Source organism: Rhipicephalus microplus, chromosome X, assembly GCF_043290135.1.
Source record: "Rhipicephalus microplus isolate Deutch F79 chromosome X, USDA_Rmic, whole genome shotgun sequence".
Taxonomy (NCBI): Eukaryota; Metazoa; Arthropoda; class Arachnida; order Ixodida; family Ixodidae; genus Rhipicephalus; species Rhipicephalus microplus.
In genome coordinates this window covers 308,832,538-308,860,484 of record NC_134710.1, presented here as the reverse complement: position 1 = coordinate 308,860,484, position 27,947 = coordinate 308,832,538, and the positions used below count along the sequence as shown (strand labels likewise).

Genomic DNA, 27,947 nt, shown 5'->3' with positions numbered 1-27,947 from the left:
AGCTGAACATCACAGCACAACGAAGGTATATTTAAACTGGTAGCGAAACTTCCATTGAAGCCTATGAATCCAACAGTCAGCAGCTCGTTGCCATCTGCGTGAGAAGGGACAACTAACAGTAAAAAATGACGTCATAACCAGAAGTGGTAGCAACGTCGCCAAATATTAGCCACATATGACACGAAATTCAAAACATTTTATTGGCTGACATGTTACTTGCATATAATATTACGCAATATATTGCGTTCTGTGCCTCGTTAAATGCAAGCGGGAGAGAAAAAACACAAATATTGAGGAAGCAAAGTTGTTTTATTAGCCCAATGAGGTACTTGCAATATGCGCAAAAAATTTCGCAGAGGCAAACTTTGAGGCAACTATTTACGAGCGTAATCGCAAATAGTTCAAAAAATCACGTTGCCCAATCGTCAAAAAAGCACTCCAGCGAGACAGCACCTTTAAAAATACAGCTTTTTCAGCTGTAAACTATACAGCGCCTCGTTGCTTAGCCTCTCGCATTCACAATTCACCAAGGGTGAGGGTACGCAGGCCGTGCGCCAGCGAAAGCAGTCGGCAGTCACAGGACTGGCTATATACACATTCTGTGAACTAGTTCAGCTCTGAAGTGTCCTACTAGTAAACAGCTCATAAGAAATATCCAAAAAACTGAAGGTACGCACTAAATTACCATGAAAAAGTGAGTGATGCCTCGTTGACCTGGTTCTGCACCGAACCAAAGAACACGCCGAACTAAACAAAAGCTCTGATAGCATAATGCCTGGATACGGCCCGAAAACCGTTTGGCCCATGTTACCATACTGCCTGCATGTGGCCGCTCTTTCTGAAACCAAACGGAAAAATATTGGGCGCTCGACCACATACCAAAGACTAAAGTAGTCTACTAATTAAAGTTGTCTACTAATTTTTTCGTAACAAATAAAGTTAAGAATTAAAAATAAACGTTTATTTATTTTTTGCTTTCATTATTTGCTCTCCTCCTCACCTAGTCACGCTTCAATTATCACGTGGTTGTTGATGTCTGTCGCAATAGCTTTCGGACCACTTTTGGTTCCGATTGCGCGACCTATTTAGATTGACCTTGGCACAACCGTGCAACCTATTGCGTCACAGCGAGAAAATCCAACACGAGAGATTATTGAGGCCAATTAAATGCAAATGCTGGGTGATATATCTATCAGCATGCCTTTGGTTGCCCTCGCTAAAAAAAGAAAACGAGTATCTGGTTTTGGCGCTTTTGATTGTGAGTTTTCGCTGAGGTGTGGGGTTGAACCCACTCATTAATATATTGAGTGTCTGACTGTGACGCAATAAGTAGGGCGGTTGTGCTTTGATGTGCTGCTTTCTGCCACGAGCGTATATTTCCAGGTTTTAGCTAAAAAAATTTCAGTTGATGTCAGCACTATTTTGTGTCCTCTCTTCTTCCATAGTTACGCGGTAACTACATACTAGTCTTGCGTATACGTGCAAATATGTTGGTACTTTCACATTACTTTCTTGTTGTCACTCTAATAATTCTATGCTTTTACAAGAACTTATGAAAATGCATGTGTCACCTATACCCATTGTTTAAGTGCATATAGCAGCAAATTACGGCATATAAACTGGCGGGCAAGTGCGGTTAACACGTATACAGCCGGAGGCACTTCTATACACATTGACTGATTCCCTGATAACGGCGTTTCTTTCCAACCAGAGATACCGTACCAATCGTGCAGGCCAATAAGACATGACAAAGGTAAGAATTCAAGAATATACCAATATTAGACGTCGTATGTATGAGGGAACAGACGCGAGGTTATATGCTAGCTTAGGTTATGTAATGCTAGATTATGTTAGGCAGGTTAGGTTGAAAATTGTGCCGGTGCGCCATGGCATGTTTTCAGGTGGATGTGTTGGGTGGTAAAACGAATCACAGTTCACTGAATGTACAATAAAGAGCCTCATGAGCTAAACTTTCTTACGAAGTGCTCCACAATATACGACATACCTCATGAATATATCGCTGTTTCTGACTCGTAAATAAACCACTAGATTTAGAAGTCTAAAGCGTGGCCCCTTGTCACAGAAAGCTTTGTGAATTGACGTATCTGACGTAACAACTTGGTCGCCCACCTTCTCGGCCACGAAGCCAGTGATGAAGATGTCTTCGACGTGCAGAAATGGTATAAGCAGGGCCTCCGTGAACATGGGTCGCACGGCGTCGGGCGACATTACGTAGGCGGTTCCGGAACCGTACAGGAGCAGGTCATCCTTGGAGAACACCGATAGCGGAAGGTAGTTTTTGTGTCCCAAGGAGCGCTTGGCACTGCGCTTGCGCCGCATGTTACTGATCTGGAAGGGCCTGCGTGACCACGTGACCTAGCTGGTCCTGATGAAAGAGGATGGGTAGCAGTGAGTGTGCACGAACTGAACTAGAATGACGAGTCTTCTAAAATTTGCGGATAAAAACTGCATCAAAGTTGAAGTCGGATGTAGAATGAGATCGTAAATGACGTATGGCTCATCATCGAAGCCTAGGTTTTTCTTAACGCCTCTTTATGCAGAGTCATCTAACAAATTAGGCGTGTTTTGGCCTACCCTCATTCTCACACATATTCACGCAAACAAGTGCTTACGACCACGCCCTACAACCGCTTAATTTGCACCTAATTTTCAAGATGACATATTACCAACTAGCTCAACGGCATGTTCCGATTGAGTAGAGTCGGCGCCGCACCAGGTCTTACAAGTTATTTTAACGGCAGCCAGCGCATAGCAACGCAGAGTTTGGGCACGAGGAAGTTCTTACTTGCGCTACCTACATTTTCAAGTACAGGTATAACATACCGGGCCATGAACCAGTTTTACCTTAATCGACCTACCTTAATTCCGTTTGACACAATATAAAACATATTTGTCAAAATCATGCTCGCTTAGCATGGGCGGATTTCAAAGCTCGTCTTTCTATGACTCAAAAACAGCTTCGAAATAGTACCTTTACTGAACGCGAGAAATACAGAGAATCTCTTGCGATGCATTCTATGCGCGCGCCTGGCATTTCATAAGGCTTCGGGCAGTGATGCCCAGCTGGTGAAACCGAACCCTTCAAGTATCATAGTATTGCTCTTAAACGGGAGCTCAAAAACAGCGCTTGAAACAGTGTTAAGAAGCGCGGATGCGAGAAAAAAAGCGGATAAATAGATACAAAAGGACACATACGATGCAAGAGGAAGTCATCTAGTTGATGCCATAAGTTTCGCTGACGCTAAACTATACAATATTTTTCAATGCATAGAATGCCTGTTTCTGACTGCGATCGCAGACGAAAATTTGCTCTCTTTCGACGCAAATTAGCTTAAATTATTATGGGAGCTTGACAAAAAGTTAATCGGAACGAAACTCGCCCTCCTTTCACCTTGTTGAATTTAAAAATGCGCTCATGAGATTATTTTTTATTACTCATTGCTGAGCTCCAACCATCAACAAGAAATTAAACCCTACAACCAGCTGCAAGTCCAAGTCTGTCCGATGTCACGAGCGCAGTGTTTGAGAATAACAAAAAACGAGAAAAAACTACAGAGTTTGTGTAAAGCGAAAGAAAAGTGACCCTGAGGACTGCAAACAATGTGATGCATTATATCAACTATAGTCACAAACGAACAGCATTAATATGTCGTACACGCAGCGAACTTGTGCCGACACAGACTTTAAAACAAAACACGTAGTCGCTCAAAACATGTTTGACTTTCAAACACGTCAGTGCGAAAAAATAAGAAACTAAAACCAAGAAAACGATGCATACTTGCCCTGTTTGGCGCTTTGCACGTTTCAGTTGCGTAAGCAAGCGCACGATGCTGGGAATGTTGACGAAGACATCGTCGTCTGGCAGTACATGAAGGCCCACTTGAGTAGGAATACAGACTTGAGCGTCAAGTGTCGGTACGTGTTGCGAAAGTCGGCTTGTATGATGTCACCGTAGCGGGCGATATCGTTGGCCACACGCTGTTGTACGGTCACTCCGCTCGGCTGCATGTGCGGATGTCGTCGTGAATATTAATTCGACATGCGCCAAGTATTCGGCACATAAGCGAGCAGGGTAGCCGTCGGGTGGAATTGAAAAGGCGCCAAAACTCAAGCCAAATGTAGCCATGGTATCCATGCCACTTGATATTATGGCCAAATTGATAGCAACATAGACAGGGACGGTAATATGAACAGAGTCTTTTCTATTTTGAATGGGTAAAACCATTAATTTTAAAGTAGCCAGTACAAAGCCCTGGTGCCAAGCGGGAATTTCCGTCGCCAAACGGCTCAAAAAGTAGCCGATTTGTCAAAATAGCGACCAACGCCAACCCTATCACTGGTACTAATATATTTAATATCAAACAGTAGTGTGTGTGTCGGGGAGGGGGAAGGGGGATCGCAAGGCCGGTTGAAAGTTAAAATGGAACTTGACATTGCGATAACAGAAATTACCGTAAATAAATGCACACTGATGTGAAACATTGAGTCAGTTTCAGTTGATAAATAGTACTGTGAGAACTATAATGTACTTAATTGCCGCCCTTGAATAACAGTGCAAAAGACTGAGCATGAAAGAAAACACATACAACGATGCGAAAAAAAATCATAAGAGTGCGAGCAACCAGTATTAATCCTACTTTGACACAACTGATTTCACACGGGCCTTTGCTCATTGCGAATAAGGCCTGCTGATTCCCGGAAGGTGGCCCAATAGTCGTATGGAAAGAAAATTGACAACTGCTCACGTTGTAGCACAAAGCCACAAAGATATTCGTACAGATTTTCCAGAAGGAACTTTTTAGTTGATGAAAAATAGTCCTTGTACGGCTATATAACTCCCGACCAACGAACGCCCTTAAGGTGATCGCTCTGCCAATTCAGCTAACCAGGAATGCGTTGGTAGAGCGATTGCCCGTTAAAAGCGTTGGTACAAGGTTTGATTCCCGGGCCAAAAACAATTTTTTCGTCAACCACATTGTGGGCTTGAACATCGGTAGATTTTTCAAATTTTCATCTCATCAGGCATTTGAATAGTATCAATAATGTATACTATAGGCAAACACTGGTGCGCGGTCCTCCTTTCCCACATTTTTTTTGCAATCTTACCCATATGCACCCCTCCTGCTCCGTGTATATCTGCTGACATCTTCGCTCTGGCAACGACAACGCTCCAATCAGCCAATACTTGTTCAGCAATCTGAAACAAACCACCTGTGGCTCAGCCGGAGACGTCATTGAGAGAGTGCACCGACCGTGCTGTCGGCAAAGCCGCTGAGGAAGAAGACGCCAGACCTCCTGGACGCGGCGTTCCGTGCCCACGTGTCACGCACAACAGCGCGCTGCTTCAAGTGGTCGACGGCGCTGCACACGATGGCCAGGAAGTCTTGGTAGCGCAGCTGTGGAAGCGCGCGAAATCGGCCCGGTCCCACCACGATGTGCGTCTGGTCGCATTGCCTGACATGCCAGCGCATGTTGTTCACGCAGTGTCGCAGCACCACGCAGTTCAGCAAACACAGGGCCAGCAGGGGACCAAATGAAAACTACGACACGTCGTACGAACTGTTGTACACGTCGCCCGCAGGCCATCTGCATGGTCAGCACCACATATGTGAGCCTCAGGCGCCCGTCCACGCAGCTTCACATGGTTCAACCTCAATATAATGAAGCCGACAACATCGAAAAGCGCTCGTCCCATAACTTCAGAAGAACGCTGGACCAATAGGGCAGTACAAAAAACAAAGTCCGAAGACGCACATGAATATATTTTGTTGATTCTGAGTCACAACAACCACGGTTTGATTCTATGTTAGTGAAAACATTTTTATATTCCTGTCACACGGTCACCACCAAACTCCGTTGAACACCGTCAACGTAAATCTCCCCTAGTGGGTTCAACGGAGAAGGAGTTGTGGCAGTGTCACACGGCAATGACAAGGTTGTAACAATTGCCGCGAGGGGGCTCAGCGGGCGCTGTTTGATTTTCGGAGAAGTATTATAATTTCATCTGTATTGATTTTTTGTGAATCCACGTTATGCGGTTTTTACAAAAAACCACTATTAAGTAGGTACGCGATTAACAAACCATTAAAATAATTTCAAATAAAAACGCATTTGATAAATGTAGCGATGCTGCTAGTGACGCTGGCCACATTGTGCTTTTAGTTGTTTTGTTGCTTGTGTACATGCCCGGTACGAAAGTTCTTATGCTTCCTTGCCTCGTGAGCGAACATTTTGTGTTCTTCAGCCATGAGTGACACAGCGGACGACGTGAGGAAGTGGTGCGATATTGCGCTGGTAATGACGTTGATCGGCTGGCGCCGGCCAGCCCGACTCGCGAGGCACGGTGTGTAGGGCATCGGTGTTGAGAGTAAGTGAACTCTGGCGGGCGTAAATATATGTAAACAAACACGCGTTGTGAATGAGTACTACAACGAAAGAACGTTTAATATTGCCAAAATGTATTACTCTTTCACTGCGGCCACTTGCTGCTCTAATTTTTTCTCTGACCTCTAGACTGCTGGGGACGACAGTACCTCGTTTTGCTGCGAAGGGAGATCGTTGAACGTCCTTTGCGAAATGCTCCGTTTACCTTCGTTTGCGTAAGGGTGGCCGTGTGACACGGACCGCATCTTCGTTGTCGTAAGGACGAGTGAGTTAAACGGTCTTCGCGGGTGCCCGTGTGACAGGGGTATTACAGAGGTTGAGCATTGCGTGTAAACAGGAAAGAAATTTAAGCCAGAATCACTGTGGTTATACTGAATCAGGCCTGCCGCCGCGACTTCTATTTTGACCTCGGGATTTGCCAGAATTAATGCCATGCCGATGCTCCTATGTTCACCGAACCGAACCACTTGCTGTCTACTCCTTTCGATCAACACGTAACGTCGATAACTGTCGCACGCCCAAAACCTAAAGAGATGGGCTTTAAAATCGCATAAAGAGGACACCATTTTGATTGCCGAACAATATACTACTGGGTGCGTCGAATTTTCAATATACATGCAGGTTTGTACGAAAAGTAGTATAGGACTGATTTTTCCCATCAAAACATAATAAAAAAGGGGCATACTCTTAGCCGGTTGGGTGGTTGATGTCTTAGCTATCGGCGAACCAGTCACCAGTGTTCTACGGGCCGCCATCGAGCGTAGAACGAGTTCAAGAGAAATCTCTTTCAGGATGCCTTGTCATCTCCACAATGAAGCCTTCGTTAGGGCAGTGTTTTAAGAAGGGAAGTTTTGCTTCAAAAGTGGGTAAAAGTGCACGTGAGAACCGTCACTTTATGACCACTGCTTATGGGAGAGATGACATGGGTCGCTAAAATATTTTTGATACGCGAAATTTGCCTTGGGGCTGAAGAAATGAAGTTGAAGATGAGCAATGAGAACGGTCTGTGATGGCTAAGAGACTAAATATTTGTGAAAAAGATCTCTTGCACTCTTTCCAAACATTGAGTGTTCGAATGATATCAGGATAATTGAACTTGCTAGACTATTGCGTTCTACATTGTGGCCGAAAACTTAGGATTGAGAACAGTTGATGAAAAATGGCTGAATCCCGAATTCCCCATCGCTACAATGCGCCGCGCCGCACCACCCTAGATGCAATAGACTTCCTGACCCAACAGGGCATCAAACAGCCCACATTGCCACTCCATAGCCCAAATGTCGCTCCTTCATACTTCATCCTCTTACGCCAATGGTCATAAAAGGACGCCACTGCGGCTCGGCCTAGGCCATTCGAGAGGCCGTGACGAGGGAACTGAAGAGGATTTCAGTTTATGCCTTTCAAGGAGTCTTCAGCGATTTGAAGAGTCACTGAAAACGTTCTGGTGACACAGAAGGGCCATACCTTGAAAACTACTAAGTTGGTATGTCACAGCTGTGAATAAATATTTTTTGAAAAATTCACTCCTACTGCTTTCAGGACAGATCATGCACGTCGCCTTCCGTTTCTTCAGTGGCAGCACTGAAACTTCGTTATACTGAAATTAGGTATAAAACTGCTTCGTCATACTGAGGTTCTGAATACATGCTGTTTTGTGGATATATAGTTGCGAGAGGTAAAATAATTTGTTATATTTCGTGATTCTGAAGTTTTAAACTGTACATGATGCATATAAGAATGTAACAGTGTTGTTAATTGGAACTGTCGCAAATTGTCGAAAAATAACAAAACAAAGCCTAAATACGCACTCAGTACCTTATATTTTCTATCGCTTTTGAGCATCGTGATTTTGGACGCGCACTCAAGCGACGTGCAGCGGACAACCTGCAGTACTAACTTCAGTAAGCATCTGTATAAATTAAAAACCGTCCATTTGAGCATATAAATTAAAAACGTTACAATTAAATAAAGAAATTCATTCGCAAGACGGAGGGAAATCAATCTGAATGGTTCGTTTGGCCATATATGCTGAAATAGTCTAGATCTTAAACAGTCGAGGCAGCCAGCGATCTCGAACTATCGGAAGAGTAATCGCACTGCGACGCATTGGTCGCAATGACAACTTTTGCAGGGAAATGTACATGTAATTGAAAGGTCACGAGAAAGGCCATTTACGATATGCAGGCCATACGCTTCGCATTGCTGGAAGAGATGTCGTCGAGCAGAGTATGAAGGTAGTGGTTGCAAACTTCATCTAAATGCAAATTTAAAAATTTCATCTTTTGAGCATGATAATGTCTGACCATTGCGCAAGCTGAGAAATAAAAAAAACAGTCTACTATACCATGCCGTCGAGCGTGCTGGATGATGACGATAATGATGAAACCACAACCATGGCTCATACCCACTCAGGGGGATCAGCCAAGAATCGATTACGTAGTTTAGTGAGACTTCTCCGTATTTTATAGCTATACCCCCTACACCCAAAAAAAATACCAACAACAACAAAAAAAACTTACATAAAACGGAAGGAGTGGAATAACTGTTTATAACTCGTTCAGTTAGATCAGACAATACAGTCGTAATCTTGAGCAGAAGTTAGCGTGGGTAAACAAAAATACTTTTTATGTTAAACTATTACTGCAGGAATAATGCTCACGCAAGTAAAAGCCTAATTCGTTTGGTTTCAGGAAGGTAAATACAAACAGCATCAAAAGCGTTCTCGAGGCTGAAGCCTAGATCCGAAGCACTGAAAGAGAGTATTTTCTCAATTGGGAAGTTCAGCCCCAGTCTGGCGAGTTGGATTACTAAAAGGCTTTTTTTAACAATGTGTATTGGTGGCATGACAAAAAGTAGCGCTCTCTTGTTTCTGGTTCAGAACAAAAGTTTCATAGCAAAAATATCGCCAGGCCAGCCCTGTGTGAATAGAAATTCAGCGAGAGGGAGGGGGGCACGGCATCAAAATCTGGTTCTTATGACTTCCAATTGTCTTGTAGGACACTACTGAATTTTCTACAAACATTTTAAGTGAGTAAATCTTGTCGATAATGTTATTGATTCCATAGCATCTGCACGAAGCCAAAATTTTCTGTATCTTGTCGCAGTTATTGTGGCTACTTCGGGAAGGACCGATAGCACTGGACCATTCAATGACACTCGTGCTAGAGAGTCAGTGATTTAATTTAATTTTAATCCGCCATAGCCAGGTATCCAAAATAATTTCAGTAGCTGCAGATAAGGAGGGACTATAGCATAAGGAGTTTCTTTAAGGCCATAGATTTTGATGACGCCATAATCGACGTGCATACTCACAGGGAATCAGTTTTTATTATTGTGTTATGGGCGTTCAAAGGTAACTTCCGCTGCATAAGAGTTATTTCCAACAATTCAGCTTCAAAAAAGGGGGTGAAGTCTGGGTTTCTCGATGAAAAAGACGAGCCAAGTGAATGAGAGTATATAGCTACACCTCTCTTATCGTGAATTACTGAAACATCGGTGGCTATGATATTATTCGTTTCTGCGTGCGCAAGATAATCCTACAGATTGATATTTAAGACCTTGTATGACTGAAGTTTGGGCTTATAAGAGAAAATATCATCAAATTCTATCTTAAGATTCCGGCTTGAGACCTGCGCTGCAAGCTCATCTCGAGTTTTCACATTTATTCTGTCTAAAGTTGTATCTGGACGAAGATAGCCTGTGGTGTTCGAAACCTTGGCCAACGGGCAAGAAAAGATGGAGTCTGGATGATTTATGAAGGATGATTTATGAAAGCATATTTCATATAGTCTTATCGCATAGCTATAAAATTTCAAAAACACCTGAGCCGTTGGGAGATTGGAGTTTAAATCTTCTTCTTCTTCTTCTTCTTCTTCTTCTTCTTCTTCTTCTTCTTCTTCTTCTTCTTCTTCTTCTTCTTCTTCTTCTTCTTCTTCTTCTTCTTCTTCTTCTTCTTCTTCTTCTTCTTCTGCTTCTCCTCCTCCTCCTCCTCCTCCTCCTCCTTCTCCTCTGTACGCTAACTTCCAGATGATACGATTTCATTACAGATGCTTTTTTTCCAAATTATTATGAAACAAATGTCCCTAAAATAAGTTAATTAAGGGATATATGTCGTGCAATCATGATAATTATCTAGTGTTTATTGTCTTTAACTGCTAAACCAAAGGTTGCTAAATCTAATCCTGGACTTGGTTGTATGTGAAATTGTTGTGGCCCGCGTGCTTCCATTTAGGTGCCCGTTAAAAAACTCGAGCTGGTCCAAATTTTCATTGCCCTATACTGTGGCGTTTCTTATATTCATACGTTTGTTTTAGGATTTAATACTTCAAAAATATTGCGTTAATTGAGATTTTTAAATACATACGCAGATGGCCAGAAGTAAGTTCATGCACGAGGTAACATGGAGTTTCTAAGAACAGCGAGGTGTTTTTTAGATGGCCCGTCGAGGGCATAAGACACACGTAAAAAGCACAAAATTACGTTAATTCAATGTAGAAAGGCAGAACGTACAAAATCACTCTCAAACTGCAGAACGTAGTGAAATTGTTCTCGCTGCACTGAACATTCTGTGTATCGCATGAGAGCAGCCGCTCTCATTCGTCCCCAAAGAAAAGGCATTTCTCCCTCGTAGCCATCTTCAAAACGACTCGTGAAAAGAAATTAATGGGAACTAACAGAAAATTATGACAACATATCTACACTTCTGTATACACTTCTCGTGGCGTCACTGTCTTTTAGTCCTTAGTAATGATGTCTCTCACAAAGAAAACAAGTCCTTAAGTTTACAACTGCGAAAAGAAAGAACTGATGAATTGGCCTAGAAAGTGCGGGCTTTCTCTCGAAGTTGCACTGCACACCACAACATGATAAAATAAACCGCAGTTATATCACAAGACGTTGCAATGAAATTGTTTACTGAGCCAAAATAACAACCACCACATTATTGTAGGTGCGTAATCATTTATTAAGCTGACAAATCATTATTTCAAAACTATATATGCGCAAATTTTTCAACGGCGGATTCGCAACGGCTTCTTCTGCTATCAAAACACCAGTGTAGTTACGTCGGCGTGACAACAAGGACTTATAAATATTTTCTCATTTTCAGAGATACTGATTTACCAGTAGCCGAATGCCGCTATTTGAGATTCGATGACGGGATTCCCGCCCTTCTGGTTGGCGAGTGCTTAACGGAATTTTCGGCTGCGTTATACGGTCGTGCGATAAGGGGAGGGGGGGGGGCGACTGTGCAGCCTCTAAGTCCTGGACAAATTGTGTACTTCGTAACTCTTTATTTATCGTTACCACGATCATGAAAAGCAATTGAACTGGATCATGGAAAAAAACAAAAGGAAAATGGATGTACTTGGAATGGCTGTATAGAAAGCATTAAAAAAAAGGTGGGAGCATAAAAAGTGCTGAAAAAAAAGAAAAAAAAACACTTGTGAAGCTTGCGCTCAGCGGCGCAAGGTTTGAAACAGCGAAAACGGAAGATTCCAAAGAATAATTAGGTTGCATCTAGGTTGTCTGTGTAGGCCTTGGATAGGTCATGCGGCTTCTATGTTACTTCTGTTGGCTGTTGATAGGCTTAAGCTACACACTCTGTGGTTTCTACGTTGATTATCGTGCACAGAGAGGTGTGAGTTAAATCCCACACACGCTACGGTTGTCCAAACTCCAGAGAAAGAAACTCGAGCTAAAACAAAGTGCTTCCACCTCCCGTAGATCTACCGGCTCGTCGTTGTTGGCGCTGGCCATCCATCGGCTCGGGATCTTCTCGCAGCCGCCGCTGCCTTCCCCCTTCTAATACAGTATCCTCTTGTGTTACGCATTCGGGGTCTTTGGCTCACCGCCGTTGTTTCACCGTAGTTGGTTGGGGCAATCAATGCCTTCTTCACCTTTCGTGAACCAGTGCTGAGTAATGGAACTTACCCAATTTCTGTGGCAGATAGCCGCTTAAGTTGAAAGTTTTTTTTTTTGGCTCGTGGGACAAGCAACGATTTGCTAAAGAGATTCGTGGTTACAAATTGTGGTTATGTCTACTATACAGTAGTGATGCAACTAATATTCGCTTTACTCGAATTTATTTTCTCATGATCGAATCATAAGTATACGTGAAATATGAGGAATTAAACGAGCCATATACTATCTCTTCGAGGGTCAAACAAATATAACAGCAACAGCAACCCCACCAAAATCCTGCGACACATTTGTCTCTCACCGGTTCACTCAATAACACGCGCACTTCTTTTTAACGTCAATCGTTCATATAGCAACTATACGGCAACAGACATTAACCTGCGTGCCGTAACCAAGGCTCGAGAAACGTGTTCTTCCTCGGAACGCGGGCGTAAGAGCACGGAAGCAAGCTTTCGTTGGCTGGAGGACAAATGTCGTCGGCATAGTGAACGCTCTGCCAGGCGATCAGCAGCTGCTTGAGGTCCCACTCGTGAGTCGAGCTGAAGTTGCGGTAGTCGCAAGGATGCCACACCCAGTAGGGGATGAAGCAGCGCCAGTTCGTCAACTCGATGCCCACCTGCGAAGTGTGGGACATACATGGAGCACCAATGATCTTGGAAGGACAAACTGAAGAGTGAACTGGCCACTTGCATGCCGTGAATAGCGCCGGGTTCCAACACTTGCCCCGGATAGAAAACTTTTGTTTTTTTATTATTATTTCTTTGGTGTGGGTAGTCATGGGGGAGGGGTTTCTTTTTTGGAACACCACCTTCACAGATCAGTCAACAGAAGCATCATTTGAAAAAAAAAAACGGAGAAGTACTTTTTATATGTTGGTTGTGCCACTTCTTTCAATCATTATTCGAATTAGCAGTGAATACCACACGAAACTCCCCAGCAGCACAGTCAAGAAAAGCTTCGTTTTTCGTCATTCACCTGCCAAAAAAACTCGCGAGTAGGAGTTCGACCTCAAGCGCGAAGCTTTCATGAGGTTATTATTACGCGAAGGGTTCAGTAATATTGGTAAAAGTTCTAGTCCAACATTTTTGCGGAAGGTATATATGTTCGTGTGCGTGTTTGGTATGTGTACGCATTGTATGTGTGCGATAAAAAAAATGTGAAGGTTTCGGGGAACGTCGAGGAGTGAACAAGCCAGCACCACTATTCTGACAAGAGCACTCATAGGGAATCTTGTTAAGAGAGTCAGAGAGATAAATATTCTCTCTCAGAAACTATGAGAAAATATTTCTCTCACATTATAAGGACTCTCTCGTAGGACTCTCTCTTAAGAGCGAGAGAGAGAAAAAAAAATAAGTTAGGGCAATGAGGTGGCTACCATTTCCGGCCTTAATAAAGAGTTTTGGAATAATGCATGAAAGCAAACCTATAGATCATTTACAGAAAGAAACACGGCTGGTTTTCTTTCTCTCACTTCATTTATCTTTATGCCCACGCTCCCCACCTTATAGCCTCTGTGTGGCTAGGTGTGCGCTATATGGTAAGGCCCGATGTTTCACATGATGTCGTATTAAATTTGTACGCATGCGTTGGCACTTTCGTACCTAATTCTTGACTCAAGGTCTCTCTTGAGCATCCTCGCTCTCCATCTCTCTTGAGGTTTCTGTTACCGTACGGTAAATTGAAATGTGCTACGTTACATACAGTTTGATATATATCATGAATTATTAGCGTTCAACGTGCGCTGTTATTGTATAACACTTTACAAACATTCTCCCGCGAAAAAAAAGCCAACAAAAAGTATGTTTCTCAGTATAGGCTTTACTCGTAGAGCCGATGTAGCGTCTCCCATGGCCAGGGGCGTAGCCAGATATGTTTTTCGGTAGGAAGAGGGGGGCATGTTCAACAATACTTTATGTATGTTCCTGCGTGCGTTTGTGTGCGTGTACATATATGCAAGTAAACCTGAAAACTTTCGAGAGATTTTGAACGGACCCTTTTTTTTTCGGCTACTCTACTGACTTCCGTTACATATGCAAGCAAACATTAGCCGAGATTGGAGTTCTCCAGCATATGAACCCCATAACCTCCCTTGCCCCAATTATTTATTTCCTCTCTGGTAGCCGAGTTAACTCGGCACACATCGTCGTAAAAGGCCCCTTGCTTAGTGATGGAGTTTTTGAACGACATAACTTTGTTAAACTCGCCACGGAGTTTCAGGTCAGGTAGTTACAAACTCCCTATGGGAGTTTTGAAACCCTTTTTGGTAGGTGCATAGCGCGTGCGTGTGTGTGAACAGGCATCTGTTCAACACGTTGGTGTGAAACACCAGTGCAATGTGTGCAAAGAAACATGTGAGCATCTGTCGACAGGCAACAAAATCATCAGTGTAGCGAAGATTTGCAATGACTGTTTCGTGTTTAGTGTGAACGTTTCAAGGTATTTCGCACCGTTGAACCACGCCGGACATCCGTCCGATTCCTCAACGAAACGCCGCGAATGCCTCGCTTCAGAGGGCCAAGTCACAAAACGTTGCGAAGAATAAATTAATGCTCACAAAAGTAAGCTATTGTGATCGTCAGTGGTTATTCCTGCAGTTTCACTATCTAAAGCTTCGAAGCGGTCTGAAGTAGGCTTGCGCTCGACTATGACAAGCTGGCCGGCGACCGGTGTGAGAGTTGCGCTGGCGACGCGCTCGCCAAGACCTCCGGGGATGGTGCCTCGCTGTAGTGAGCTCTACAAGCTAGCACTGGCCACCGGTGGGGCAAATAATGCGTTTCACAGAAAATAAAGGCTACTGCAATGAAAAAAAAACAACTATGGACCATATCCCCGAAGGGAACCCGGATGGCATGTGAAGCAGATGTGGTGTGCACGGCGTTGACCCGGTTGAAACGGGCGTCAACGCGGGTGCTAGAAGAACGGTTTGAAGTGAGACTCATTGTCGTGTACTGGAGTAAACGCATGTTTGAAACGCAAAGACCCCGGAGGAGGGACGCGATGAATACGCTTGCACTCGGCTTCCTAAGCTCGCGTCTCGTCGGTGTTACCCACGCGCCGTCTCTATTCTCGAACGCGATCGGCCTTCTCCCACTTCGTCGGTGTCACTGGCCTTCCAATGCCGACGCTTGCATTGGGCTTCCCTATGGCTCGCGCCTCGTCGGTGTTCACGTCGTCAATCGCGAACACGTTCGGCTTCGCTAACCCTTGTAACGCCGGCGACAGCCGGGAAAGGTACGCGCAAACTAGCGAGAAGCCTGCCGTGACGGCGGCCCGCCCGTTGGCGTCATCGCCCGGCAAGCAGCGGCGCTGTGTCCACATTGTTGGCACCGCGAGATTCTTGGGGCGCGAGCAGCGCACGTGCCCGTCGGCGCCAGCTCGCGGTAAAAAATTGGTGATAGTTCTAGTTGGTAAAAAAGCTGGTAAAAGACATATAGGCACGGGTGGGATGATGCCCACGGGAGGAGTTGGCTCGAGTGTTGCGAGCAGTGCAGAGAGTGAAGCGAAAGAGACACGGCGAGCGCACGGCAGACGGGGGAGAGAGACGCCTCAATGCACTGGTAAGAGGGCGTTAGTAACTTGGAACTGCTCCAACACCTGCAGCGAGGGGAGCAGTATGGGTGGAGGGACAACGTTACACAGTCTATTCAAAGAGCTGCATCGCTTCTAATAACAATTTATCTGTATTTCTGCCTCATGTGACCGCAGCTGTCAAACGACTAAAGCGAAGGTTAGTGCCGAATGCCCTGATGGGAATTTTTAAACACCGTTCCTCCTTTCGGTGTTTATAATACACCCATCAGGGCGTGCACCAGAGGAGAAGTCATTTACTACCATCTCGGTTTATTTTTGTTTATAGTATGCGATCGTCAGGCACAGGCATCACATTACCACGAAGAGCTCCCATCGGCGATATCTATTCCTTTTGCCAGGATACCCTCTCTAGGACGCACATACAATCGCACTTCCTGCACCGGTTATTTCCAGCACTGCCTATTATCACACTAATTATAAAACAATCGATCATAATTACGGCGCGCGAAGGCCCAAATGATGGCACCCGCTGCACGTAATGCAACTAATTCGGAGGCCTGCGCGCCCACCATGGATCTATGGCGACCACGTTCCCGGCACATATAGGTGGTCCTTGAGGCTATCACAAAACACAAGTGACGATTTCAATGGAGTTACGTAGTTTGTTCGGAGCAATCAATCTCCGCGCATGGTTGTTGCTTTAGGTAGCAGTAGCAGAAGTTATTCGAAGAAAAGTGATCCTAACTGCTAGAATGCGTACATTAAGTATACCATCTGGGCGGCTGTACATACTGGAACCGTTTTACCTCCCACACAAAGGGGCTTCACTCTTAGCCATAGCCATCACGCGAGGTCCCGAGTTCGATTTATAGCTGCAGCTACCGCATTTCAATGGGTGCTAAATACCGAAATTCCTGTGTTCCTAGGTTTACATGCATGTACTTTGGGTTGAAATAGGCCACAGTACCTCTTATAAAGCGTTCCTCATAATTATATTTTGGTTTCGTCATGCAGGGCTCAGGAAGTGAACTTTTTAGCAGCCCCTTCGGCGTAATGATAAATGAGTTGCGTTTGCACAATGTCTGCGTATCACCTGTACTTTGCTTGTTTACTCCTCGAAAACAAGTCCCCACTAGGCATATAGACGCTAATTTGCTGAAGTTTCGCAAGAAGGCTTTGTTACTCGGTGGAATAACTGAGCTCATACACTTTACAATGGCTTAAATGCGATCACCGATGGCGTCGAGGAAGTTACGGGTATCACGGTCATATATATAGTCTCAAATCCCGCGGGCTCGGGTTGACTCTGTTAATCAATTAAGCCGATAAAAGAGACAGGTGGATCATTGAGTAATGTGGAATCCGTGCGCTTTAGCGACTGTGCCTTCAGCGATAGTGGCGTTAAGTAAACTCCTAATCAGAGACATTTATAGCCCAACAGAAAGCAGGCACTGCCGTCTAGGGGAGTTTCTCAAGCCACACATCATCCCAGCGTGCGTACTCACCCACCGGAGCACGCCATCGAAGCGCTGCGAACGCTGAAGGCAAAGGGCGGCGAGGAAGGTGGGCGTTTGTGAATATATTACCGTTGTAGAATCAAACGGCATAAATAGTATTCGGAAAACGCGCGATCATGCTACGTCTTCCGATGCCCATCAGGACACAGTGGTGTCGATGCTCATATGTAGCTCAAGGGCGACATAAATGTGTCGAACGTTAGTCGAACGGAGATTCAAGGTATGTTCGGGGCATGGAACTCGATCGCTTTACCGAGTCGCTCAAAAGGAATTGTTGTAGAGTGCTTGTGTTTTCATACAAAAGAAGGGCGCGCTTATTAGAAGGGCGAAGGAAGGGCGAGCTTATTGAGGATTACTCTCGTAAGCGATCTTTCCCACAGGCTTAACAGCTTCTGATTATGCGCCCAGCATCAGAATTCCTTGAGGTATTCAGGATTCCTTGAGGGAGCCATACTATGATTATTTATCTCAGAAAATAAATTGTGCTACTTATAACCATCATTTATTATACGCCAGTATTACCTATCAGGTCTTCACAAAACCAGCTTTAATATATGAGATTTAGTAAAGATATAAATTAAGCAAGGCACCTGGATATTTCCAATGAGCTAGTAATATTTGATGTTATCGGGAAATTCAGTGAGCACGCGTGATAAGGAACACAGAAACAAAGGACTCTGTGCGTTAATTCGTTTTGAGTTCTGAGAGGTTTGTGAACGCCAAATTTCTCACAGCAGCGAACGCCCTGTGCCAGCCCACCCAGATTTCAGTTTTTAGCATAAATAAAAAGGGTCGATGCCCAATAATCTGTTAAGTGAAACTCTTTACGCCCGTATACACCTCACTCATTAGAAAAAGTACGTCAATCATGCACTGCAGGACATCACTATAAAGTATGAGAAATGTCCTCGCGTATGTAGAATAACCTATAGTTCTTGCTTTTTTCCGATTGCTGATGTAGCTGGCAGTATATCATTCGAAAAAGGCTTGTGAATTATTCATGTGTCTAGAACCGTATGATTGTCGCAGTCGTGTTCAGGACGTATGCGACTCACGCGCGGCAGAGTTGTATACACTGGCAAGTTCATGTTAGCGCGTTAATAAGCCTAAAGACTGAACAGTTTGCTTTGTAAAATCCCGCAACAAGTTAGTTGTGTGAGTAACGGGGGTAGTTTACATGATTAACTATTCTTGTCGTAAAGTGAACACCACAGTGGGTTAAGAAGATGCGTAAATTTTCGGCTTAGGAAACACTACGCATAAAACATTCATCAAGTAATACTCATCTAGCTGCTTATTGTAAAATATGTGGATGCTATCTCGTTTTTTGTTAAACTTAAATAATTTATGGCCTAAATTTCAAATGATTCTCGAGGTATTGGAATCATTCCAGATCGGGAAAAGGGGACGCGACTGCTTTAGCCGAGTCATGATTGTGCTACGTTGTAATAAGTAAATTCTTGTAAACACGTAGTGATTGTGATAGTAATCAATTATGTATAACGTAAAATAAAATATAGTAATCATGGCAAAAATGTCTGTTTCAGGGCCAGGCCTGCTCTTCTACGCGTGTGTGAAGCTTCAAGTATCCTAATTTTTATGATGTTTTTCTAGACTAATAAAGGTTGAGTTGTGAGTGTAAAAGCAGTCATGTCCACATCCATTGTCCTCGTATTCTGTGGGTTTTAAACTAACCTTTTAAGCAAGGTCTACCAACTATCCCAACTCACCACTTTGTAGCTATGGAGCATGGCACTGCGTACCTTCTGCGCCACGACTCCCGTGAGGAAGATGTCCTCCACGTAGAGGAAGGATGTCGCAAGTGCCTCGGCGAAGAGGGGCCGCACCGCGTCGCGCGACACCACGTAGCCGCTGCTGTGAATGTACGACGGCAGCCAGTCCGGCTCGTACACGGCGAGAGGCATGTACCACTTGGACCCGGCTCGTCGGACAGTCTTCCGACCCTGCACGACGTAGCCGGCCAGGAAGGGCCGGGCGTCGGACCCAGCGGGGCCTAAGGGTCAGACATCAGTGATGTAAACAACAGCGTCACGAGTGCGTCAGAACGAGTGCACGGAATGGGTGCAAGCTACTTCCACGGAACCATAAAAATAATACGAGACACGTTAAGCAAACGAAAACACCGGAAGCATTATTTGTTATTATTCTTTACTCAAGAGTATTAACTCTCACAAATTGAAATGCATTAAAGGCGGCGAAAAATCAACCTATTCGTCGGAGGGATCCTAACCAACAACTGCGAAGTAAAGCTTCTGCAGTATAGGTATGCGCAAATGAAGTTGATCCTATATAGGTTAGAATAATAATGTTGATTTGATTGATTGATTGATTTGTGGGGTTTAACGTCCCAAAACCACCATATGATTATGAGAGACGCCGTAGTGGAGGGCTCCGGAAATTTCGACCACCTGGGGTTCTTTAACGTGCGCCCAAATCTGAGCACACGGGCCTACAACATTTCCGCCTCCATCGGAAATGCAGCCGCCGCAGCCGGGAGTCGAACCCGCGACCTGCGGGTCAGCAGCCGAGTACCATAGCCACTAGAATAATAATGTTATCCGAACATCCCCGATATTATTTAATATCGGCCTGAGAAAGCTCGCATGTGAGCTGGAAAAAATATAAAAGGTCTAGGAGCAGCTCTTTACGCAGACGATGTCACCTTATGGACAAAGGGTGGCTCTTATGCGGACAAAGAAAACGCCCTCCAGGAGGCAGTAGATAAAATACAAGCTTTCGTGACAGCTGCAGGAATGCAATGCTCGCCGGAAAAAACTGAAATGGTTAGAATTAGGGCAAGATACGCAAAGAAAAAGGACTTAATACCGGTAGCAGTACTGCTGGATGGGAGACAAATCAGGGAGGCAGATGTAATACGCGTGCTTGGCATGTGGATACAAGGAAATTTGGGAACGTCACACACACTACAAAGGCTACGGGGAACCACGACGAATGTGGCCTGGATGATCAGGCGGATAGTGTCACACAGTCCCGTTAATTAGGGAGGCGATCGCCGGGCTGATTCCAAGGGCCGAAGTATTGGCCCCCCGAACCGCACCACGAAAGCGTGGACAATTTAGAAGTGGTTCTTTTTGGCGCGCGAGTGGACGCCGGCTGTGGCCCAAAGAACAAGTAAGCCGAGAGTTGATAAACAAAACAAAGATTATATTCTCAAAAATGGCAGATCGAAAACAATACACAGGAATGCACACTCCACAATAGTTACATACAATACCTCACCAATCAAACAACGTACTACACAGTACAATCAGCCACACTCAAAACAACGGACACAGACAACGATACGCACTACAATGCAGTCGCATGCTTTGAACAACCAAGACACTTAAAGACTAAAGAGATAGAAAACCTATCCAGTCCAAAGTTCTTGGAACCAAAGTCTAGATGATACTCTTCCGAGAATCACTCACTCAAAGTCCAGCGTTGTTGTCGTTCCACTTCCCTCGAAGTTCCTCTTTCAGGAAAACCTCACCGAAGTTTCTCTTCCAGGAAACCTCACGTCTTCAATAGGCCACTCTCCAAGCTTCAAACTTCTTCGCCGGAAACACGTCGGCTTCCCACACGCAGCTGTTGCCACGCGTCTTCGCTCGATAGCGGTAAACCCACGCTCTTGCCTGTAGCTCGAGCCTTCACCCCTCAGGTGGAAATCCTCTTCATCTCCTGCTTCGTCCCTACGGACAAAACCTTCGCCGACTACACGGCGGAATCCCTACGCACTCTGGCGCCAACTTCCGTCTTCTCCTGATCTCTCATCTCGGCTGCTCGGTTAAATACCTTGCGCGCGACATTCCAGACGGTTCTCGTCATTTCGTCGGCGCGATACGCAGCGAAGGCTGGGAAGAGGGCGAGACGGTTGGAATGCCCTCCGCGGCCGATGACTCAACTCGTTATGACCACGCCCCTTTCGTTCTAGAACTTTCGCGGGCTATCTCGGCCGCCGATGTGGGGCGAGGAGGTTCGTCGGCGAAGCCACGCTTCCGAGGGGAGAGCGCGCGCCCCGGGGAGCCTTTAGATGTTTGTTTTCTTTTTCTTTTGACCTCGCGGCGCCACTCCGGCGTTTCGTCGCGACAATTTGGCGGCGCGCCCGTTTTTAGCGCTCGTTCTGTGACACTGCCCCACACTTTAAGAATATTATCTCATAATATTCAGAACCACACAAACGAGCGCGAACAGTCACCACACACTCTGAAAGACTGTAACACAAACCGTCGCTCATGACACTTCACATTCACAATATATCACTCGATATGATCTTACATTGTAGTTCGATTCCACAACACATGAAATATAGCCACAGGTACACGACTACAACACTTCATCATTCATTCCAAACAATACAAATGTACAAAGTTCTCTCATTACAACAATTATACAACACTATACATCACATCACAGCACAGACACTTCGACACTTGTGACACAGGATAACACAACACTAACACAACATATGGCACTCAGCACTGCCAAACAAATTCTGATTCGACTTCAGCACTTATCCTGTGTATTTCGAGCTGCGCTTGCGTCCTTTCTTGCGGTGCTCACTCGATCTCTTCTTGTGTTTCCACGTTCTTTTTCGGCGAGCCCTTTCCAACGACAATATCTGAGGCGGCGTCTCAGCCATCGTTGTCACTTCCGACACTGTTAACGGGTGATAACGCTCAACCAATCCTGTCACCCGCTTGTTCACGTCCCGACATTTGGCCTGGCTGGCCAACTCCGTCTCCTTTGCTCTGTCGGTCGGTTGAGGTCGTGCCGACGTAAGTCCAGTTGCCCGGCCCGTGAACTCGTTCAACACGATCATCTTATCATTCATAGTCCCTTGCACCGCGGCTTCACCTTGGGCTCGAGTGGGATCCGTCACGGGTTGCTCCTCCACTGTATCTCGCGGTCGTTGGGTTGGCGAGGGCTCTATCTTAAGGTCTTCTCCCAAACATTCCGGATCATTCGGTCCTCGCGCCCCGTCGATGTTTCCGATGACAAGGTCGTAAAGGGGGGTCGTCATACATAGAGCCGTAACCTTCCCGCTGAAGTATGGGGTTTCAACCTCAATCTCTGCTTCGGGAAGCATCCGAACTGTACGGTCAATTAAGCAAACCGGTTTCGTTTTGCCGGTTAACTCACTTTCCCGTACCAAGTTTCTCCGCACGATAACAGTGGAGCTGCCGGTATCTCTTAACACCGTAATCTTTTTGCTCGCAACTTTTCCTGGCAGCGTTGGCATTCCTTTCGTAACACCGGTTGGCTGTTTTGACATTACAGCACCCACAATAGGAATTTTCTCCCCATTCTTCAACTCTACGAATCCATCGGTGACGGCATTATTATCAGATTTGGGTGCCGCTTGCACACAAGATACCTGGCGAGTTTGACTCGCTCCGTTTCGACATGCGTCTGCTTTGTGCCCAGTCTGACCACACTTAAAACATTTTACTGCTGTAGGGCTCGTAAAGATCGTTCGACAGTTTTTCGCGCGATGACCCACTCGGTTGCACAGAAAACATCGCGGAATGCTCTCCGGTGCACGCTTCTTTTCTTCGGGAGCCAATTTCTTCGAATCATCGGGACAATCCTTCTTGACCTTGGCCAAATTAGTTCCACCTTGCGCTTCCAAGAATTGATCAGCCAATTCAAGCATTCCTTCAAGTGACTCAGCCTTCCTCTCTTTCAAGTACAGCGACAGACTTGGGTGGCAACTAGTAAGAAATTGTTCTTTAATTAGGAGCTCTCTAAGCTCATCGTACTCCTGCGCTGTCCCTGAAAGTTCAATCCATCTGTCGAAATAATGGCAAAGTCGGGCGGCATACTGCGTAGCCGTCTCACCATCAGCTGGCTTTCCTGTCCGAAATCTGTCCCGGAATCCCTCTACAGTAAATATAAATCGCTTCATCAAAGCAGCTTTCACCTTTGCATAGTTGGCTGCATCGGTCGGCGTCAGCCTACCGTACACACTGAGCGCTTCACCACTCAAGCAAGTACTCAAAGCAGTTGCCCACTGATGTTCCGGCCAATTCTGGCTCTTCGCAATCGTCTCGAATCGGTGAAGGTACGCGTCAAGGTCGTCCTTCCTTTCATCAAACGCCACGAGCAGCTTGCTTGGGTTCAAGCGGAAGCCATGATCTTCCCGTTCGCTGCTTTCAACTCTAGGTTGGATGGGAGTTTCACTTCACTGTTGCAACCGGAGCCGCTCGAGTTCCATCTCGTGCTGCCGCTGCCGTTCCCTTTCAGCCATCTCCGCTTCTCTTTCTTCTCTCGCCCTTTCGGCTGCCAATTTTTCTCTCTCCAACTCCAACTTCAATTGTTGCTCTCTTTCTTCTTTCAGCTGTCGCTCCTTTGCTTCTCTTTCATCTCTCGCCATTTCAGCGGCCAGCCTTTCTCTCTCTAACTCAGCCGCTTTTTCTTCCTTGGCCCTTTCAGCTGCCAACCTCTCTCGTTCCAGCTCGGCTGCTTTTTCTTCCTTGGCTCTTTCAGCTGCCACCCTATCTCTCTCCACCGCCTCTTTCTCCTTCTGGCTTACCCACTTCCGTAGTTCGGCACCAGAAAGACCCATCTTCTCACCAAGAGCTACTAACTTTTCGAGATCCATGGTGTCTCGCAAATAAAGTCTTGCCGCGTGTAAAAAGTATCTGCCTAAATCAGTTTATCGGAACACTCCACTGCACTCGTTAACGAGAACACTGCACAACACACAAAATCGTTCCGATAGCAGTATCAACAACTCGAGGCTCTTTCTCACTACTTTGGACACACTGTGCACCAAAAGGTCCTGTCGCGGACGCCAGATTAATTGTCACACATGTCCCGTTTATTAGGGAGGCAATCGCCGAGCTGATTCCAAGGGCCGAATTATTGGCCCCCCGAACCGCACCACGAAAGCGTGGACAATTTAGAAGTGGTCCTTTTTGGCGCGCCAGCGGACGCCGGCTGTGGCCCAAAGAACAAGTCAGAGCCGAGAGTTGATAAACAAAACAAAGATTATATTCTCAAAAATGGCAGATCGAAAACAATACACAGGAATGCACACTCCACAATACTTACATACAATACGTCACCAATCAAACAACGTACTACACAGTACAATCAGCCACACTCAAAACAACGGACACAGACAACGATACGCACTACAATGCAGTCGCATGCATTCAACAACCAAGACACTTAAAGACTAAAGAGATAGAAAACCTATCCAGTCCAAAGTTCTTGGAACCAAAGTCTAGATGATACTCTTCCGAGAATCACTCACTGAAAGTCCAGCGTTGTTGTCGTTCCGCTGCCCTCGAAGTTCCTCTTTCAGGAAAACCTCACCGAAGTTTCTCTTCCAGGAAACCTCACGTCTTCAATAGGCCACTCTCCAAGCTTCAAACTTCTTCGCCGGAAACACGTCGGCTTCCCACACGCAGCTGTTGCCACGCGTCTTCGCTCGATAGCGGTAAACCCACGCTCTTGCCTGTAGCTCGAGCCTTCACCCCTCAGGTGGAAATCCTCTTCATCTCCTGCTTCGTCCCTACGGACAAAACCTTCGTCGACTACACGGCGGAATCCCTACGCACTCTGGCGCCAACTTCCGTATTCTCCTGATCTCTCACTCGGCTGCTCGGTTAAATACCTTGCGCGCGACATTCCAGACGGTTCTCGTCATTTCGTCGGCGCGATACGCAGCGAAGGCTGGGAAGAAGGCGAGACGGTTGGAATGCCCTCTGCGGCCGATGACTCAACTCGGTATGACCACGCCCCTTTCGTTCTAGAACTTTCGCGGGCTATCTCGGCCGCCGATGTGGGGCGAGGAGGTTCGTCGGCGAAGCCACGCTTCCGAGGGGAGAGCGCGCGCCCCGGGGAGCCTTTAGATGTTTGTTTTCTTTTTCTTTTGACCTCGCAGCGCCACTCCGGCGTTTCGTCGCGACAATTTGGCGGCGCGCCCGTTTTTAGCGCTCGTTCTGTGACAGATAGCAAATAGCGAAATGGGACTAGAGGAGAAAGAAACCATTGCACTCGTTCATGCATTTGGGATCAGCCAAGTTACGTACGCGCTACCGTACCAGACAATGACAAACCAGGAGACAAAGCAAATAAACACAATAATAAGGAAAGCATTCAAAGCAGCATTGGGGATTCAGGAAAATGCGAAAACCGAGAGGGTAGAGAAATTGGGCATATACAATACCTTTGAGGAGTATGCGAATGCGGTGCTTTTATCTCAAAAGGAAAGGCTCAATTCAAGCTATCATGGGAGAAGAATTCTGGAAAAGATGGGATATACATTGCGACCGTTATATTGTGACGAGGAAACGGTGCTAATAGATGCGGAAAAACGCACACATTTAACTGTGGCGCCTATTCCCAGAAATATGCATCCGACGTATCACGTAGGAAGGAGGAAAGCGAGAGCAGACTCCTTACGCAAAGCATTTCAGAATAGCTCAGAAGCCGTCTTTACAGACGTAAGTAAAGCGAGCAGAGGGTCACATGTAGTGGCAATTGTAGCACAAAATCACACCACAATGGCGTCGGTTAAAACTTGTTTCACACGAGCGGCAGAGCGGCAGCAATAGCCATAGCCATATGCAACGCAGAAATCAGGGGAGAATCAGTGGTTGTGCTCTGCGATTCACAGGCGGCATGCCGAATGTTTCTCCGAGAAACGCTACCTAAAATAGCGTATAAATTTTTAAATAAACCCATAACAGGAGACCATCACATTATATGGTGTCCTGCTCACGAAGGTTTGGAGGGGAACGTCGTGGCAGACCGTATAGCTCGAGGCATCACCAACCGAGCGACGGCAGGCCACGACGTTGAACCTCTTTCCAATTCGCGTGACATCCTCCTCCAACAAAGGAAGCAACGAAAGGAATATGGGCTTCCACATAAGGACTTGGATAGCCAGCAAAGCAGGGATTAGAGACGCATACAAACCAATAGCTTTCCCAATTTGTACCATCTAAGTAGAATATATCCCGCAAGATATAAAGACACCTGGTCCGTGGTGTTCACAAGTACCAACACTCAGCCACATAACATGGGAGTGCACCCAGAGGCCCACACACATCGACAGCCCACACATCACGAAGCAACCACACATGTTTCACAGGCAGTGGGAGGCATGGCTTGCGGACGAGGACAAGCAGAGCCAAATAGCTTTGCTTGACCAGGTCCAGCGAGCCGCTCGTGCCAGCGGAGCCCTGGACTGAGGGCCCGACCAAACTGCCTGCATTTCAATTTTTTTTTTCTCTGAATAAAGTTTCTTCCTCCTCCTCCTCCTGAACATTTACGTCCCAAAACCACGATATGATTATGAGTGAAGTCATATTGAAGGGGACATATTTATATATATATATATATATATATATATATATATATATATATATATATATATAATTATGTCGAGCCTCTTTTGCCCTTGGACTCACTTAGAACTCAAAAGCACCACACTTTTCCACAACCGGACTCATTCGGACTCAACAAAGTATTACTTTCTTGGACTCAGACTCCCGGCTCCGTCTGAGTCCGAGTAAGTCTTAGTGACTCGACCTATGCGTCCGTCATTGTAGAATTGGCTTCTCTGAACAGGGTGTTAACGCTGTTTAACTCCTGTAGGTCGCGTAATCAGTGCTGTACTTGTCGCCTTGTGATCTTGTACCTTCATGAATAATATCAGTAGTTGCACTGCAGTACGAGCATTTTTATTGCTAGGGATAATTCACAGGAGATCTTTTTACTAAGAATACTCGGAAAAGCTTTCCGGGGTTGGGAAAGACCCCGTAACACCCGCCCGATCCTTACTAACCCACGCCTCTCATCAATAAATATTGAGCTGGCGTATAAACGCTAATGCTTTGGAGTATGTCTGAATTGGCTTAATTATAAGCGTGAGCCGATGCAACGCTGATATTAACACTGAATTTCAGTAATTAGAACCGTAATCGGCAAAATATAGAAAATTCACTCAGACACGCTCAAGACACACTCAAGCAATCCATTTTGCGTTTAGGACTCACTCGGTCTCAGTCTCACTAAATATTATTTCGACCGGAACCACTCGCACTCGCCAAAACCTTACTCACCGGGACTCACTACGATGCAGCCTCACGGCTATACCCAAGTATGGGTGAGTCTCGCTGAGTCGACTCACGAATGAGTTCGCCCGACCTATGCTTACAACTCTTCACGAGAAAGGAAGAAAGGAATATGCAAATATGTGCTTGGCGCCGCGTACCGTGCCACCGGGTTGGCCGACGAGAAATAATACGCCGGTGCCCTTGTCGGCGGTGACGTCGCGACCCCACGTGACGCGTATCGCAGCTCGGTGGCGCTGTAGACGACGACAGCCAGGTATCGCGGATAGGCGACGCGCGGCAGCATGGGGAACCCGCGGGTGCCCACCATGCGTGGTATGACGTCTCGCTGTTCAACGTGCCAGCCCATGTCGCTGACGCACACTCGCATGAAGGCGTAGTTGACAGCGAAGAAGGCGACCAGGGTCCAGGTTCCGAAGACCACGTACTTGAGGCGACGCACAGCGAGCCTGCCTTTGCACAT

The 27,947-nt window shown here is 45.9% G+C and overlaps 1 protein-coding gene across 1 annotated transcript; it reads right to left on the bottom strand.

The window, feature by feature from the left end:
* Positions 1-1,927: 1,927 nt before the first annotated feature.
* LOC142775297 (uncharacterized) lies at positions 1,928-27,947 on the bottom strand. The gene is made up of 7 exons (XM_075876640.1): positions 27,695-27,947; positions 19,103-19,386; positions 12,717-12,940; positions 5,274-5,475; positions 3,902-4,023; positions 2,111-2,359; positions 1,928-1,937 (listed from the first exon to the last, which is right to left on the bottom strand). The coding sequence occupies exons 1-7, from the start codon at positions 27,945-27,947 to the stop codon at positions 1,928-1,930; spliced, it is 1,344 nt and encodes a 447-aa protein (XP_075732755.1).